This window comes from Simochromis diagramma, unplaced genomic scaffold (assembly GCF_900408965.1).
Source record: "Simochromis diagramma unplaced genomic scaffold, fSimDia1.1 OVJJ01000321.1, whole genome shotgun sequence".
Lineage (NCBI taxonomy): Eukaryota > Metazoa > Chordata > Actinopteri > Cichliformes > Cichlidae > Simochromis > Simochromis diagramma.
The window spans coordinates 9153858-9172359 of NW_024386772.1; the positions used below are offsets into that span (position 1 = coordinate 9153858).

Sequence of the window (18502 nt, forward strand, 5' to 3'; positions counted from 1 at the left end):
ATTCATCATCTCAATTCCTCACATCAACAAAAACCATAGCCTCATGCACAAATAAACAAACATACACTGATTTATGCATACTCGCACGCATACCCCACCCACCCCCTCAGGTCAAGGCCCTATGGGGGTCTGCACAGAAATAGGTCATTTGTCACACATGATGTCCCGGGGCAGGGGATGCATTATAGATGAGCCCAAACAGCATGTCTCAGTGAGCACTCACCACACAGCAAGGGACATAGGAGTGAGCAGCAGGAGGTGGGCAGAGAGGGCTGATAACTACTAAGGATGGGGATATTGCAATCGTAAAGCAAGACAAAAATCACTACCGGCCACATTTCTGATCATAAAGCAAAGAAAAAAAAAAGACTATTTGGCACAGCTTGATGTGAACTACAACTGTACCTTTCTCAATTTTTAAATGAAAAGACCTGAATTAATTTGAGGGCTATCTAATTTGTTATTCCCACGTCTGCACCTGACTCTATAGCTAACCATCTGCCTTGCATATGAGATGTCCAGAAATCATCAGCCATCGTATGGATCTTAGGCTTTGTGTGTATCTGCAATTCACGCCAAATTGTGGCATAGCTCTCTAGTCTTCCTTTTTGCTTCACAACTATGAATGTGGACTGAGAAAGTCTGTTGATCTTCACTCTACATTGCTTTTATTTGGAAAGACAAAGGCCCATGGAGCGTAGTTGTTTGCTATGGTGTCAGGCAGGCCTAAATGAAGACTAAGAGAGAAAGGAAGGGGCTGTGCTGAGGCCGAAGTGAGTGCAAAGTGTGGGGAATGAGAGAGACAAGTCCACTGTCTTCTTCTGCACCCATCTGTTCTGAAAGTGCAGGTGGAGCCCTATTCACACTGCTCTGCGTGTGTGTGTGTGAAGAGGGGGGCAGGAAGAAAGGAAGGGCAGCGAGAAGGAGGGAGTGGAGAGATGGAAGGGCAGGGATGGAAGAGGGGGAGGACTCTCGGTGATCTCTCCTGAAGGGGATAATGGGAGACGAGCGCATTGCAATGGCTGCCATGTAGTACCCTCCCTGCACAAATAGCCAATCAGCAGCGCGCTCTGCCAGCCAGGAGGACGCATAAAAGAAGAACATTGCAGCAGAGGCACAGAAGGAGACTGCGAGAGGAGCAAGGAATTACACACAAAAAAACAGCAGAACCAGAACACCCTCCCCTGGACACACCCTGCTGAGGATCACTGCTTCTCTTTTTTTCTGAACCATCACCCACGCCACTCGGAGAGAACGCTCTCCCTCATCATCATCCAGTAGAAAAGCCCTTTCTCCTCATTTCATCCTATAGAGGACACATACAATCTCAGAGGGCTGAGATCCCTTGGCGAAGATTGTATTTTTTTCCTTTTTTTCTTTTTTTTTCTTTTAAGTTTCACTCCTGACAGAACATAAGGGCCAAATAACATAAAGGCCGAAGAGCATATAAGAGACTCAGCCTTCAGATTCAAGACCAGTGCAAAGGAGGACCTAGATTTCTTTCATTGTACGTCAAAAATGGTTACTGTACGTATGCCTCTATTTCTCTTATATTTGTGAGGGAGATGCTGTAGCTTACATTCTATCTCAGTCCCTTTGTGTACACATGTGATGCAGCTAGTCGTAGACAGATCCATGTAACATCGTTTTTTTACTCATGCTTTTTTTTGTGGAGATTAAAACCCAGATCTGTGGTTGTGCCAAGACATGCAGGAGTGTTGGGATTAGAGTCAAAAGTTTAAGTCCAATATGCGACGCCTTATTATTACGATAAGATTAATCGATACAGGCAGTTAGTAATCTCATACTGAGTGATGCGCCATGCCGGCTGCGCTCCAGCCTGCAGTCATCCTCCGCGTTGAAAGAATTCTCTTTTTCTTTTTTTCCCCTGCCATTTTCTGTAGCACACGTTTTACGTTTTAGCATCATAGCTACTACAAGTGCCTAAATGTCGCAGCTCTGGTTATAGTTCTTTCGTAATAAGCAGTCAAGATGTAGGAATCCTGCAGGGTCGGAGTGATGGAGAGGGAGAAATGCCATGAGGCGGTTCAGCGCGGGGGGAGGACGGGCTTTCTCTGCCTGGTGCAGAACAAGGATGCTGGAGACGGCTTTCTGAGACAAAACATGATGCCTCGGAGGCTGAGGGCCCATCCAGCGAGGCAAAGGGAGGGAAAAAGGGTCGAGTCACTCCGTGAGAGGGAGGGGGAGGAGAGAGATTACGCACCCATTGGTTAGCATTGAATCAGACAAAGTCCAAATTCCTCCGGGTTCTCGTTGCGATGTAACCGAGTAAATGGGCTGGAAATCTCAGAGGCCGCGACAGTAAAGGCCGCACACGGACATCTCCATTTTAAGCGCATTTCTCCGAGTTTCACAGAGCTCACGTAGGCTACAAGATGGCCATGCTTGCTCGCAGTGCGCTCGTCTCCTTTCATCCGACGAGCGCTGATAAATTAGCTTTGCTGTGTGCCGACGGTCGGATTGGGCGTGTCTCTGCTGGACCTGAGCACCCAACAAGGGCCTTGAAGCCTCAAACGACCTATTCAGCTTTTCCTCTTCAAATGCTCTGCTTGAATGCAGTTTATCCAAACAGGCGAATTAAGACCAGACACGTTTGCATAAAATTATTGAAGCAAATGAATAACCAAGAAACAGAGAATAAGCGTAAAGGCTGAAGATAAAAAGCTTAATATTGCGCGCAGGAGAGCAGTAAGTATTTATTAGAGTGAAAAATAAAAAATGACCGTTAATTTCGTTTTTTGGGAATTGCGTAATTATTAATTAGAGCTTGACATATTTAAACATAATAAACTGTTCAGGCTGCTCAGTCTATGGCTAATAATAGTAACCAAAATAAATTATTTAACACTCAGAGGAAACAGGACGAGAGGCAGATAGTCTTCGAAAAAAAATATAACCTGTAAGATCATTTCAAGGAATTTGAGATATTGCTCGGAAAAAGTGTGCAACACGGAGGTGCACAGGATCGGTCTCATTTGTTGTCCACTTTTTGTCTCGTTTCCAATTGCACTTGTGGTTTCTCTTCGCTCTGTACGTTACCTATTGTCCTTTTGCAGGCCTAGACAGTGTCACACCGACAGTGGCTCCCCTCCACATGGTCCGCAGTCTCCCATGCCTGTACCGCAGTGCCAAGCAAATAAAAGCGTTGAGTCAGATAACCTTTCCAAGGCACTTACACAATTCAAGGACAAGGACAGTCGAGGACATCACATTAAAACCAGCTGTTTGATCTTAAGTCGCACAGATTTAAACGTGAATCTTTAAGCCTGACGTCAGAAATAAAACGTTTAAACGTTTATAAGCATAGGCTTAATGTCATTTATTTACAACTATGCTGGGTCCTAGGTCGAGACGTAAAATCCCATTCAAATAAGCGGTTAAATGCCTCCTGTTGCCCACCACTTTATATAGTTAACAACAAATAAACCCAGCAGGCCGAGTTAGAAAACATATCTTCCTCTGAGACTATAGAATTTACCTGTTTGCAAAATCCTAACACAACGACAGTGATAATTTCATAAAGAGTTAAATAATTCTATATTTTATGTGACAGTTCATTTTTAAAAAAAATATATATCATTGTAAATTATTTATATATAAATATATAGTGAATTCAAGAATGCTTTATGTCAAAGGCAGTTATTAAACAAATAATTAAAAGAGCCCCGTTCTAAAAGAGAAAAAGTAACCCATTTTAAAGCGCTAATAAATACTTTGGATTTTATATTTGACCTATCGTTGCGTTTTGTTTTTTTTTAACTCGGAGCTGGTGACTGTAACAATCTTTGTTCCCGGAGAGTCCTGCAGCCCCCTGGCCACCACACAAAGCGCCACTGTTTACATTAATATTCATAGCGCTGCCATAGCCTCTGCGAGAGAGAAGAGGAGGAACGGGTGGCTCTTTTGTTTGGTCGTTTCAATACGTTTATTCAGCAAATAGGCGCTCCGGTTCATGAATGCCTGCAGAGCTCACAAGTCTTGGCTTTTTAAAACAGGGAGAAATAAGAGAAAAAGACAAATCGAGATTGTTGTCCTATTTTTATTTTTTATTGTTTTTGCTCGTACTTCGAATTAAAACCATTAGTGTTAATAATAATGACGATTCGGTGGTCTTCGGTTGATTCACGGCCATCGCCGGCCTCAAAATGAGACCGTCCGAAAGCCACTCCCTTTTTCAGCACGCTGGATAGCGACCCGCATGCTACGAGGACTTGCAAGATTTCTCTCCTTCGCCTTTGTCTGCTGTGATTTTATCAAAGCGGTGCACAGGCGCTCCTCCGAGAGCTGAAATCTGTTAGAAATCTTTCATTTGTAGTCTGTGGAGTAAAGAATAGGATGGAGTCTGAGCGCATGGCTGACAGGAGCTGTGACTCCTGTCGTCCTGTTGTGTTACAGCTGCCACCATGATCCCTTAAGCTGCAGAGAGTGTGGCTAATGCCCTTTGTTTGGGATAATCCTGTAATCTGTGTTATTTAGAAGGCTCATTTACACTTTAGCCTTGCATTTACTTTTGATTCATGCCTTCCAGAAAAAAGAAAATTTCAAAAACAAAAAATCTTTACATAACGCATTAAAATGTGAAATAGGTACAGGTTATGTCTTAAAAGAAGAAATCTTTGTTGTGATTCTAATTCCGTGTCTATCTAAATACATTTACTGTGCATTCTGAGTGATTTAAAGATACACATAACACAGGCAGGGCAAGTGAATCTACCTCTACACTGAGCTTATAATTCCCTTGCGTGACCTTTGTGTCAAAACGCTAGATGTTACATCCAAACTGTAACCTCTAATGTGGTAAATCCCATGTTATGAGCTAAACTGGGAAAGTGTTATTCTTCTGTACATTATAGCCCGGAGTCCTTTAGTGCATTTGGAGCAGAAATGAATTGGGGAAGCTGTTTATATGCATCAGAAGACAGAGAACACAGACTGCGTTTACATTTAGTCTTGTAATGCTTCTGTGTTTTGTAATTTAATAGTGTACCGTGTAGGTGGAATGTGTGCTTGGCAGTGGAGGCAGGGCTCTCGTTTGCGTGCAAGTCTGGGTTCATGTGTTTGGCAGTGGAGGCAGGACTCTTGTTTGCGTGCAAGTCTGGGACCATGTGTAGGCGATGCTGATGCAGTACATTAAATATTAAGGGAGATCTCGCAGAACCCCAGAATAGACGAAAGCAGTCGAGGTGGGGGAACACACAGAGCTACCACAGCAAAATATTTTTAAAAATTGTCTTTATTTGGCTTGTTTTCATTCTTTTTAGACAGTGATTCAGAAAAATGGGTAATGAAAGGCAGCAAAGGATTTACACAATTAGGAAATCTAACTAGCCCTGGAGAGATCTTTGTATTTGTCACCAATACTTAAAAATCTCTGGAGCCACTAGCTGGAGTATGTGTATACTTACAGCATATCGCGATTATTCATGCTGTTGTGCACCCATCCCAGTAATTTCTCTATATTACACAGTAATTGGGTTACTGCAATCCAGAGTATTTGCTTATTGTTGGTGGTGTATAAAATGAAATATGACAGCTTAAAAAAAATTATATTTGTTTCAAATGACCTCCAAGCATGCTGTTGCTCTCAGTTTCTATATGAAAATCTTAATCTCAGTTGCTGCTTGTGTCAGCCAATCTCTGAGCCCAGCCCTTTCCTCGGTGGCTCTGTGAATTATATAACTTCACACTGTTCACTGGGAATGTGTGCTCTGCCATGCTGAGGGTTATTTTCGTTGGCGAGTCAAATTTGCTCTAATATGTTTTTTGTTTTTTTCCCCCTCCCTCGAAATGCTTCTGTCATATTTGGGACACGTTCAGCTGTTTGTGTTTCTGTTAGTCAGATGCATCACATCACACAACAATGTACTAGGTTATTATTACAATGAATAACATAACCGCTTGACTCCACCTTATTTTGTCAAGACGTGTAACTCATCATTATCATTTAGAGGGGCACGCAAGTGATATTCACTTGGCATTACAGCTGGACATCAAAACCTTTGCTTGACAGATTGCTATTTTATGTCATCTGCTGTTTGTGCGTAGATGTGTGTTTGAAGTATTTTATTTTTAGGCTGCTTTAACTCTGTCACTGTGCTGCTTCGCCCCTTGTCATTGTCAATCTGACTTATATTTCCTACAAAGCCATACAATACACAGAATAAAAGGCGGACAAATGTCTAACCTGTGCGCTCTTAATGAGAACAGACACACACTCAGCCTACGGTAAGAAAGCTTTTTCAGCCATTTGAAACAATGCAGTCTTTGAGGGGCTGTTACCTGGGCAACGTGAGTCAAGGTGAGGCTCAAAGCAAGACAGACGGTCATAGAAGCAAGGGAAAAAGCAGGTTTCATTAGACAGACCTATTCAGGGGGACTAGAAAAAGAAGGAGAGCACATGAAATGACAAATACATTAAACACACAAAGGAAGAGATGAGTCCTTTTCAGTAAAATGAGTCTTAACACAGAAACAATGATATGATTTTTGTTTTAGAAGAGATGACATGAGGTTACAAGTCAATTCTGTCTGCTAACCATCCAGGTTTTTCCAATAAAAAAAATAAAATTTAAATAACATCAATTGTCCATTAAAAGTACGTGCTTCAAAAAGCTAAAGAGAAATATGTGTTCCTGTTATACTGTTTAGTGATTCAAGGACACCTACAATAAACTCTCCATCAAGCATGCAAATTTCAAAATAACTTTGAGGATTTATTAATTAAGTCCCTTTGTTGCTTCTGAGTACACTGTAAGCATCCAAGAGAAGATTCATTTAGCCCATTTGACTTGCATAACACCCACCCAGTTCTGCAGCAGCTCAATCCAGCAATCTGACATCAAAATTTACATTTTGGCCTCCACCACCACGCAAGCGTTATTTATTCAGACAATTTATGGAGTTACTGAGCTGCATAAAAGCTGAAATTTTATACTCAAAAATATAGTGCAAAGGCACAGCAGGGCCGTGCTATAAAGGTGATCGTTTAGCGTCACGATTCAAAAACATGAACGCTCATTTATTTTGACAAGTGAAGGGAATCAAATCCGAATAAATGACTTTAGACCTTAAAAAAAAAGTAAATGTGAGAATCATAGACTTACACATTTAGGTGGTTATTTTTAAAGCATGGTATGTGAGACTACCACAGTAATCTCATACAGTTGAGCGATCTTCATCAGTTCAGTGTAGTTTAATGTGAACAGAGTTCACGGTCATTTCCTATGAAGGCTTATGCTAGATATGTTTCTCTAAACACCAAGCAGTAGGTGTTGCTTGTGAGTGAGTGGGTGGAAAATAATTCAGGAAGTTTTGTTTGCGACCAAACAGATGTTCCTTGAAATCCCACGTGGCTGACGTTAAGCAAGATGGTGCACACCAGAGCAACAGAGCAGACATGAGCATAGTACTGTACACTAACCCATACCCTTACTCCACTGTCAGCTGACCACTAGGAAACACAAAGGCAGAAGAGCAAACATGTAATCCCGATTTATCTTTTAACCAAACCGTGGTATTCTCCTTTTATTGTAGCACCAAATCCATTTAACACTGCCGCTTTCTTCCCTTTGTCCATAATCTCAACCTCTGCCACTCCTAACTCCCCCAGTCTCTTGCCAACCTTACACACACACACACACACACACACACACACACACACACACACACACACACACACACACACACACACACACACACACACTTCTACCATCACTATTATCCATCCCTGTGTAATGATGTAATGGTGTTTGACCCTGGAAAAGAGTGGGGGGAGGGGAGGAGAAAGGGAAAAGGGACTGTGACATCTGCAGGACCAGAGGCAGAGAGCGAGAGAGGAGGAAATATGGGGTGCAGTGGGGGTGGGTGGGGTATAATAAATCAGAGCTGGTATCCGTCTCCATTTTAGCATTGCTGATTCCTGACCTTTCCTGCTGACAGTGACAAAGTGGACAGTCTGTGTGCGCGGTTATATTTGCATTTGCAAAATGGTGTGATAAATATTATATTTATGTCAGCGCCGATCACCACCATGTGTCTTTGTGAATTATGAATCTAACTCCACCCTCTTCCTCAGCAGATAATCAGCACCATGGAAACCCAGGTGTCCAACGGTCCAAGCGGAACCAGTCTGCCTAACGGCCCAGTCATCAGCACAAACGGCTCCACAGATGACAGCAAAACCAACCTGATCGTCAACTATCTGCCTCAGAACATGACCCAGGAAGAATTCAAAAGTTTGTTTGGTAGCATTGGAGAAATTGAGTCCTGCAAGCTAGTCAGAGACAAGATAACAGGTGCAACACATTGTACATGCCAAAAAATATGATTTTTGTTTGTTGTTTTGGAGAATCCCAAACGTCATCTATATCTCTCTATTTGTCTCCAGGACAGAGTTTGGGATATGGCTTTGTAAACTATGTCGACCCAAATGATGCAGACAAGGCTATTAACACACTCAATGGTCTCAAATTGCAGACTAAAACAATCAAGGTAAGCAGAACTGAACCAATTTTGCTCTCTGTTTTTTTTTTATTCTTCACAGCATGCTAGACAGAGAGAGGAAGTGTAGATTTTGTCAAGGGGGTTGCTGAAAGAGGCAGTGACAGACGTGACAGAGGGAGGGGAAGAAAATGGGGATGAGGGGGCAGAAGGCTAGAACAAAGGAAGTGAGAGAAAGGCTGAAAGAGGAGGAGAAAGTGGAGGTCAGAAAGCAAGGGGCGGACAGCATGCAAAGGTTATTGTGATGGAAATGTAATTAGGAAGCCTGACTGTGGTGCATGAGGGTCAGTCCAGGTTAGCCCATCTGCCTCCAATCTAGGCTAATTAGAGGGGCTCCTTTGTCCCAAAATCAGATGATGGGGCATAAAAACTGATTCTCTCCATCCCCCGAACACAATAAAAGAAGATCAAAGATTGAGATGAACTGCAGGATTGAAAAATCGAATTTTTGAAAGAGCAGAGCAGGTGATCCTAAAACAGCTGTCCTTCAAAATGGCTTATGGCTGATCAAACAATTCGCTTGAAGTCACAGACTGTATATGCTTACTTTTTGGATAAACAGACAGACAAATCGTATTTTATATTATATTAAAAGTGCACATAACCTTGTGAATTTATTTTCACTCTAGAGCAGGAGTAATGAGACTGTCATGATAATTATTACACTGCAATGTTAATCATATAAGATCATTCATATTTAATGTATCTGTACATAGATGACTGTCTGTAATTAACTGCTTTGTAATTTATTCTTAAATCTCAAAAATAATTCATGCGGCCATAGACCGGTTTCATCTTCCTGATTATGAAGGAAGCTTCAATAGAAAGGGGTGAAGGTGTTAGGGTGGGGGCAGCAGTAGAAGGGTAGGGGGTAGCTCAAAGAGCAGAATGCCAATGACAGGATTAGAGGCCATATGGGCTTCAGGCACCATCTGTACTGTGGGAGCGACAGCGAGAGGGTTAATTATAGGGCAGCCTCTGTTCCCCGAACACAGTGACTCCCCCCTGACTCGTCCAGAACACCCTAATCACTCCAACACACAACCCTCCTGCTCATACAGTCCATCTGTGTGCACAATAGACACTAGTGCTTAGCAGTGATGGATAAAATCAGAACACCTGTATTCACACTAAAGATATCTACAATATATGTGTAGTACTTGTTATCACTGTTTTCTTTGTGTCAGAACAAACTAAAGAATAGTGCAACTACTTCTAAATACATTTGCATTCATTACACCATATACATGCAGACAAATAGCACGCGGGTGTGTGTGAAAACCATGTTTATATGTTATTGGGAATCTTGCAATTCTTGTGATGCAATCACATTGTTTGCTGTTTGCCTGTAGAGCTGTTCTTCCCTGGAGAATAGAGACAAAGGAAGGAGGCAGGACAGGGAGGGCAGCTCAGCCTATCTCAGACAACACTCACTCTGTCTCTCCATCACACACAAACACACCACTTTTAACAATGCACTGGACTGGACTATCTGTCACAGAAGTGCTCACGTGTTCCTATAAACACAAAAATGAGAACGTGTCTATTGCTTTTACAGCCAATTAGATCCCGCTCTGCACCACTAACTCAAAATGTTCTGAAAGTAGACCAACAGAAAACCATAAGGGATATAAACACAGATGTATTAGAAAATGACCATGCACTAATTAAGTCACTGGTGAATTCAGGAAAATATATCAACTAAGGCTGATTTTTTTTTAAGTACAAAACAAAGCTGACACTCGGTGTGGGTAACGGTTACAGCCATTATAGCATGTCTGCAATGCTCTCATTATGACTCTGATTAAGTCCACAGACACCAAACAGACAACTGGGTCTGTAAATGTTAAACAAGGCAAAATCGCAACAATTTTTTTGGAAACTCAGTCTAGTTTTCGCTGACATGTGCCTCCAGTCAAAGTGACGGTTCTTCTTTTTTTCTGCTATAAATTGTTCCAAACAAAAAACAAACAAACAGACAAAACACAGTGATTATGTTATATTGTGTGTTATAGGTATCGTATGCCCGGCCTAGTTCGGCTTCCATTCGCGATGCCAACCTTTATGTTAGTGGACTCCCTAAAACAATGAGCCAGAAGGACATGGAACAGCTGTTCTCCCAATATGGTCGGATCATCACCTCACGGATCTTAGTGGACCAAGTTACAGGTACTGTCAGTCAGTTTTTTGGGATAAACTATATATCAATACAGCCTGTGTCAGACCAGTCACGCTTGCAGGAAGCAACACTGATGCCAAGGTAGTAACACTGTCCTGCTTTGCTATTCGGAGCAGGCATATCACGAGGAGTGGGCTTCATCCGGTTTGACAAGAGAAATGAAGCAGAGGAGGCCATCAAAGGACTGAACGGACAGAAGCCTTTGGGTGCTGCCGAGCCCATCACTGTCAAGTTCGCCAACAACCCCAGCCAGAAGACAGGCCAGGCCTTACTCACTCAGCTGTACCAGACTGCTGCTCGTCGCTACACGGGACCCCTCCACCACCAGACTCAGCGTTTCAGGTACTGAACCTTTACCAACCTCATACCACCCGATGTATGAGTCCCTTACTAACCAACAGATAGTCTGTAAATAAATATAATTTCAAGGTCAAGTCACAGGTTATCCTGCTCTGTCGTTGAGCTTAAGCAAACTCAATAATAGCAAATCCAACTCGTAATATTGCAAGTGTGTCAGCGTTGTATTGTTTTAGTAAGACATGGAATATCATTACTGTGTCAGTAGCCAAGTCAGCAAGTTTTTCTAAACTACATCAGAGAATGGCTAAGAGTAAATGCATCTGAATATTTTTGAAGTGGCACATTCACAAATTAGTAAATGTGATCTAGCTTAACAATACAGAGAATGATTAAAGAATAAATAACAGATTGTCTGTCACTATAATACATATTAAGCTATTTTTTTTACGTTCTAGTAAAGAAGGAAATGGCAATATGGTGTCCCTCCTTCTCAATTTCTTTCTCTGACTTTCTTTTACACTGCAGTGTGATCCCTTCACTGGGAAAGGGACCCGATCCAAATAACAGCTCAAAACCAATGTAAGAAACCAGATTTTTCCCAAATACAACAAAAAAAGCAAAGTTAAATGAATGTCGCCTATACTTAATAGGCATTTAGGCATCATAATGATAGATGTTATCCACATCTATGTGGATAATTATGAATAAAAAGTTTTCCAAGGCTTCCAGCATGAAATATTTTTAAGGGACTTCACAAACTGTAGACACCCCCAGATTTGGAATGCTCACTTACTCAGTATGAATACTTAATTTGAATAAGTAGATGTAAAATAACATATTACTCTGGAGCTTAAATAAAAACCAGCAGGCCAATTTGACACATCATCAGTTTGTGGTTGGATGGTTTGGGACTACGCTGCAGTGAAGGATGCCCTCTGGAGGCCAGCTGGTGAAGGAGCAACATGTTAACATGAAAGCCCCCCCTTCCTTGTAGATCTCATAACTAACTTCTGCATCCCCTTCATTCTCCCTCTTGCGTTGCAGACTCGACAATTTACTAAACGCCAGCTACGGAGTCAAGAGGTAAATGCCAAAGGTGTACTTTCAAAAGCATCCATGCCAAAATAAAACCTCAAACAAAGTGCCCGGAATACCACCTGCTGACTTCATCTCAAAATCAGATACTAGCCATAATTCTTAATGCCCACAACCCATTTAACCATGCTACAGAAGCAGCTGAGCCAACAAAAGACTATCTGTAATTGCATTAGGCAATGATGCAGCATTCCGACAGCAGGGTATTCTGGCATGGCTTTGTTTAACCTTTTGTTCTTTTGTTTTGATTAATAGAAATAATTTCTATGTATTTATTTATGAACTAACATTGTCAGTTTCAGTTGCTTTAATGTCCCCTTTTTTTCACCAGCATGGACATACCAGATTCCGTTTGCGTCTCCTCTGTTTGCTCCAGTTTTTGTATGATTTGATTCCAATTTGCTTTTCATCCCTCTCTAGGTTTCTGTGTTTTGTTCAATACTGTGATTTCCGTTGAACATCGTGATTCATGTGTTTAATTCTTCCAGAGGCTTTGGTCAGCAGAGAAAATGAGAAAATATGCAGATTGTGTGGGTGTCTTGTCTCAGGGCTCACAGTGTCATTTTGTATGAAAGCAGGTAGTTTGGAGCCACTGTGGTGCCCACACATATTTACCTACAAAACTGTGCAGGAGAGGGGAAGGAGATGGGGTCCCCTGACTCCATGCCTGACTACAAGCGTTAACATTTCTCAAAGATACACGCTCATAAGAGACAGTATAGAGCACTGAATGCTGTGTGGAACTTCAGAATGACACCCATGGTAGTTCTCCCACTCTCTTCCCCAGATTCTCACCCATCACCATTGACAGCATGACCAGTTTGGCTGGCGTCAACCTTACCGGTCCAACTGGAGCCGGCTGGTGCATCTTTGTGTACAACCTGTCCCCTGAGGCGGACGAAAGTGTCCTGTGGCAGCTCTTCGGGCCTTTCGGTGCAGTCACCAATGTCAAGGTCATCCGTGACTTCACCACCAACAAATGTAAGGGCTTTGGCTTTGTCACCATGACCAACTACGATGAAGCTGCCATGGCTATTGCTAGCCTTAACGGCTATCGCCTGGGTGACCGCGTGCTGCAGGTTTCCTTCAAGACCAGTAAGCAGCACAAGGCCTGAGAGAGAGAGGCTGTTGCCGCCAGCTCCTTCGACCTGCAGGGAGAGCAGCTCCCTGTGCCATCACTCTACATGGGCCTGGACTGAGTCTCTCTCACATAAATTCATAAAAACGGAATCACAGACACGCAGATACATGCACACATGCACACACACGACACAAACATATCCATATGCAAGCATACACAAGTCAGAGTTTCAAGTAAACACACACTAGTGGAGTTTTTCTTTTCTCTTTACACAACATGCTAGTCCTTCCCTGTATTTGCCTGGATTGAATTAGAAGGGGTACGTAGCTGGTTTGTTGGGTAGGGGCAAGAGCTATCTATTTAGGAGACAGTCTAACGAATGTGACGGAGAATGTGTACTGAGTGCTTTGATTGAATTCAGGCAAATAGCGACAACTGATGAACAAAACGATCAAACAATTTAAGCGAACGAAATATGTGCAATTTACCCAAACTCTTACCCCACCATCTCTCCCATTATCTCGCTGGAGAGAATGTAGTCACTTTTTTTACACTTGGGCATTTTGAATCAGCAAGTTTTTTTAGATCAAAGAAAATGAAATTAAAAAACAGTGTTCTCTTATATACGTCTATTAAAATATAACTATATATTCAATATTTAAGGTGGTTATAATAGCCGAGTATGTAAGCATTTTCTAGAAACTTTGACTACTGTTTCCTGACCTGCATTAGGTGGTGCCTAGCGTAAAGGCAGTTTCTCTACCCTATCTGGGCTTGTTCAGCTCAGACCCAATACGATTTAGGTTAACTAATGAATACTGGTCACAGAAAAGAGTAGTTCGAAGGCCATCAGAATCACTTTCCCTCACAGTCTCACAACAAACAACACAATAGTACACTTATGTATCACAGAAACACAGTTCAGTAACTAGAAGATTACACATATTTAGTCCAGTAAAGCTGTATTTTTTCTAATCGGTCCTTAAGATGGATCTAATACAAGCAGACTGTCTGTGAACTTAGAGCAGAGTGGCAGGGCTCCCATGGTGACAGTGTTCATTAGTAAGTCTCCGGTGGCCATGAGAGAGAAGAGTGCGAGATGAAAAGTGTTTCACCATAACACAGCCACGTCGAAGGGAAATACCGGTGTTGTTTTGCTTTTTGCATCATTTTCAGATGATTGTATTTTGCTCTGTCAGCCATCATCCGGCATGAGATCCTTTGTCAAAAGGTCAAGAGAAGACAAAGACAATTTGTTTCGATTTTAAATGCTTTTGAAAAAAAAAAAGGGTTACTACTGAAAAATTGTGAACTCAACAACAGCCAAAGTAGGTCTGCTGTGAAACAACACAGATGAGCAAAAACTCAAGAGCACCGGTATTATTCTTGAGTGCATAGATAGAAGCTCCCTGAACAAATGAGGTCAAAGTTTTACATTTCAGTAGAATATATGGGTAAAAATATGAATAAAGCAGATTAAGTAAACTGCAGTTCCTAAAGACTGAGCACTTAAAGTTGACTTAGAGTCATGTCTGTGAGTGATGATATCCAGCAATGTAAAGATTATCACTGATCCAGTGAGGAGAAATATTAACAGCTCCTCCAACTTTGCTAAACGCTCCTCAGTTTTACTTTAAAACCCTTTGATTCTCACAAAAGCTTCGCAGAAACTTTGAACTCCTGCCCTATCAAGAGATGACTGCACAAAATCAACCTTGCAGAAAAGAAAGTGTCATAATTATACTTCTGTTTACAACAGAAAAGTATTTATTTATTTGCTTCAGATCTGTTTGGCACAACCACTAAAATAGCATTTCTAAAATATCCCCAACCCAACTGCATGAAGATTATTTATGGCACCCTTGATGAAACATTAAGGCCAACCTGTCTAGTTGAAATGTCTGTTAGAGCCCAGACTGATGATTTACCATGGGGGAGAGCTAATGTCTTTCAATATCAAGACAACTGCACACGTTAATAGATTAAATAAGGTCAACTATATTCAAGACATTTTTGCTTTTTGCTTTTCTAAATGACGCTGTGTTAGCCAAAGAGGACGATCTCTTTGAAAGGATTACATTAGAGATAAATCTATTTTTATACATACAAAGGAACAAGACCTTGTGCTGAATTTTTACAGATTCTTAAGCTTGGAAAAATTGGGACATCGCATGGCTTTATTTTAAACCCTCTGATCTTTGCAGAGCAAGGGGGAACAAGCATGCGGTGTATGGGTGGGGATTTGGGGAGGGGGCGAAGGAACAATGTATCTCATACAAACTTAACTGTCTAACCATATCAAGACGATTGAAACCGAACCTAACAAGAACAAATTTAATGGAGAAAAAAATAAAGTTACAGGTAAACAGTTGGGGGTATAGCCAGACAGACATATCTATACTTTTGACTGCTTAGACACACATACACACACATCTCTTGTCCTGAAGTTGTGTACAGTGTTGCTTCAATGATGGTGCAGTGAAATGAAGTTCTTTGACTTGAGAATCCCAGATAAAGCTCCAATGAGCCCAGCTCATCGCCCAGCTGGCAAATTCTATAAGCTGCTTGCAAAATTAAATAAAAAAGTAAAATGCAGATTGAAACAGTGACGCAGATTCACAACTGAGATTGAGCATGAGTCTTTACGATTAGATAGATTTGAGTTTTGCCAAAGAACTGCTTTGCAAGTCAGTACAAGAAGGTTCAATTAAGACCAACTATAATATTCCCTAAGTAATTGCTGTACAAATCGATGTTATTTATTGAATAAGGACCCTCTACAATTTCAGTTATCATTACTTTTTGAACGTTTAAGTTGCGCATATCAGTTTACATTTATAAATCTTTAAATCACTAAACCAAAAGTGACAGATGCAAGCAATCCCATTTGCACATCTTTCATGCAGACACCGAATGATAAGAGGCATATCAAAAATAAATGCGATGAATCAGTCTCTCGACGAAAGAAAAACGCATCCTCCTATAATATTTCCCCCGACATTTAAATCATCCGCTTTGTCTTGTGACTAATTTATCCTTCAAAACCGTTGCACCACTTCAAATACTTACACAGGCATCTTTCAATCTGACTCATGCTATTTCATCCCCTGAAATACTCTGAATGATTGTTCGTGGCGTGTCCAGAGCTGACCACATAAAGGGACTAATCTAGCTATTTTTGGTCATGCAATTTGAAAGAGATAGCACAGTAGGACTGAGCACTTGGTGAGACCAGTGATAGACGTTAGGAACAACCGAGATAACAGGCCACGTTGAGCTGCAGCTGGAGTTGTTTACCCAGCCATGTCCGATGTAGAACAGTCAACCCAAGAAACCAAACCCACAGTCCAAAACGACCTTTCATACACAGTCTATACGAACACCTACATCTGATGTACAGCAAAGAGCCAAGGACAATGGCAGGAAACAGTACTACACTGCTTGAGCAACAACAATAATCATTTAAAAAGACAAAAAAACTTTCCTATGGAACAGTAAGTGCAATGTGCTTTGTTTTTATATTGACTGAGAACAAATGATATATATTTTTTAAAAAAGAAATTAAATGTCACACTGAAATGGTTTGCGGAATCGTGAAAGGAGCAAAAACGAACAGACTCGTTAAGAAATCAAACAAGCAATGAGAGCTCTGATCTCAAAATTGCCATAATCACTTCCTCAGCCCCTAATTTGTGCTCTGACCATGCTAGCTCAAACTGCATCATTTGGCTGTCTTAATAGAGCAATTCTCAATGACCTTGAAAGGAATACTGTCTAATATATCATCAGTTTTAGCCCATGTCAATTTCAAATATCATTTTTCCTGTAATTTATTGATTTCATTTACATATCAAGACTCACATGTTAAATTAGTGTATTTGTGTTGTTGATGTTTCCATAGAGAACACACATGGGTCAAAGATTATGTTTGGTTGCATTGATTGGGTAAAGTTTGTTATTTTTCTTCCATTATTTAATTAGTTGCAGTTTACAGTGTATGCAGATTTTAGACTTAGTTAGATTTTTTTCTTTCAATCAATCTGTGTTCAATTGTGTTTGTAAAGTCTGTGGTAGCTTTTGTTGCAACATAAAATAATTTAAACAGAAAAAATTCAAAATAGCGCCAACAAACTTGTATTATTTGGGCGACTTTAAGCTTGTAGTTTTAACTTATTGTTAACTTAAAAACTATTTATTATGATTATTATTATTGCCTCGTATAAAGTATGTTTTGTGTATATTTATGGTTTATTTCATTATATTTGCAAGTTTAAAAGATTTTAAGTTTGCCAAAATTGTGGTTACACCATTTCGTTTCTTAAAAGGGGGACAAATAGAAAAACAGCTTTAGAAGTACGATTTGGAAACGTTCTCCATAGTCAAAGAATGCACTGCTATATTTAACTAATTGAAGTGTATAAACATACATGCTTTGTGCTAGATGTTATGCCTTTACTGCCTGTGTTCTGTTTGTCTTGTTAAATGAAAATCTTTTAATTATTTAATCTTATCACAGTCTTGTTTTTTCAACCACTCGGTGAACCCCTGAGACACGGCGCAGCCCCTGTAGCCAGGCTTTGGCCCATCTGAGGGTCCTTCAACTAGCCAGGAAGGGAGGGATTTGATTAGATATGCTCACAAGAAGCTTTCTTGTTCATGTTGATGGTTTGATTTACAAAATGGGATATCAGGGGTTCAGTTTACATAGCTGCATTGTATACTGAGATCACCTGTATCGATTTCAATATCAATTTGTGCTTCTTGAGCCTCATTACACAATTGGAAACCTAACCAGGAGCTCCAACAAAATAGTGCAGAGCTCAGAAAAGCTACAGGAAGGTTTCCTTGGGAGTCTTTAGGTACTGAAGGGGTGAGTGGTCCTTCTGTTTCTCAACCAACTGTATTTTGTGTCTATTTATTTAGAAGAGGGGACGCAGTAACTTAGTGATGTTTTTCTTACATTTTTCCTGGAATGGTAGAACAAATCAAAAGTGAAAATGATCAAAACATTTCCGTTGACACCAATGGTCTGCGGAAAAAAAATATACAAAATCTCATACTTCCAAACATGACCAAATGAACAATGTCAAAATTTAACAAAGAAAAAAAAAAAAACCTTTCAGTTTAGACTAGGATATTTATTACTGGGATTTCAGCTGAAGACGCTTGAAGACTTTTTCATGGAATTGTTTAATTATTTGTACTTTACATGCCAGAAAAAAAAATAAAATAAAAGCTACAAATACAAGCGGCTCGATTTTTACTGATTGTCAAAACACTATTAAAATGTCATTTTACAATCGCATGCACATTCAGTAAGGCTGGTT

At 40.7% G+C, this 18502-nt stretch overlaps 2 protein-coding genes across 14 annotated transcripts in view; one reads left to right on the plus strand and one right to left on the minus strand.

Moving 5' to 3' along the window:
- The window catches only part of LOC120743639 (dedicator of cytokinesis protein 7-like), a 40504-nt gene extending 38124 nt beyond the window's left edge, over nt 1-2380 (minus strand). Inside the window, exon 1 of the mRNA XM_040047342.1 lies at nt 2376-2380. The gene's annotated coding sequence lies outside the window, so the exon portion shown is untranslated. The remainder of the gene's footprint in view (nt 1-2375) is intronic.
- On the plus strand, nt 987-18400 carry elavl3 (ELAV like neuron-specific RNA binding protein 3). 13 transcript variants are annotated; one of them, XM_040047395.1, is made up of 8 exons: nt 987-1527; nt 8096-8315; nt 8408-8511; nt 10536-10689; nt 10813-11041; nt 11525-11578; nt 12044-12082; nt 12861-18400. In XM_040047395.1, exons 1-8 carry the CDS (start codon nt 1519-1521, stop codon nt 13207-13209), a joined length of 1158 nt encoding a protein of 385 aa, XP_039903329.1. In that variant the 5' UTR covers nt 987-1518; the 3' UTR covers nt 13210-18400. The 13 variants fall into 13 exon arrangements, with proteins under 13 accessions (XP_039903329.1, XP_039903366.1, XP_039903355.1 ...); XM_040047421.1 differs by having other exon boundaries at nt 989-1527; nt 12882-18400; XM_040047404.1 differs by having other exon boundaries at nt 994-1527; nt 8099-8315.
- Nucleotides 18401-18502: the final 102 nt, after the last annotated feature.

Bases quoted from the DNA above. Each gene is read 5' to 3' on its own strand.
- elavl3 (XM_040047395.1), top strand. The intron at 10,690-10,812 runs GTACTGTCAGTC...TGCTATTCGGAG, and splicing joins CTTAGTGGACCAAGTTACAG to CAGGCATATCACGAGGAGTG. The intron at 12,083-12,860 runs GTAAATGCCAAA...CACCCATGGTAG, and splicing joins GCCAGCTACGGAGTCAAGAG to TTCTCCCACTCTCTTCCCCA.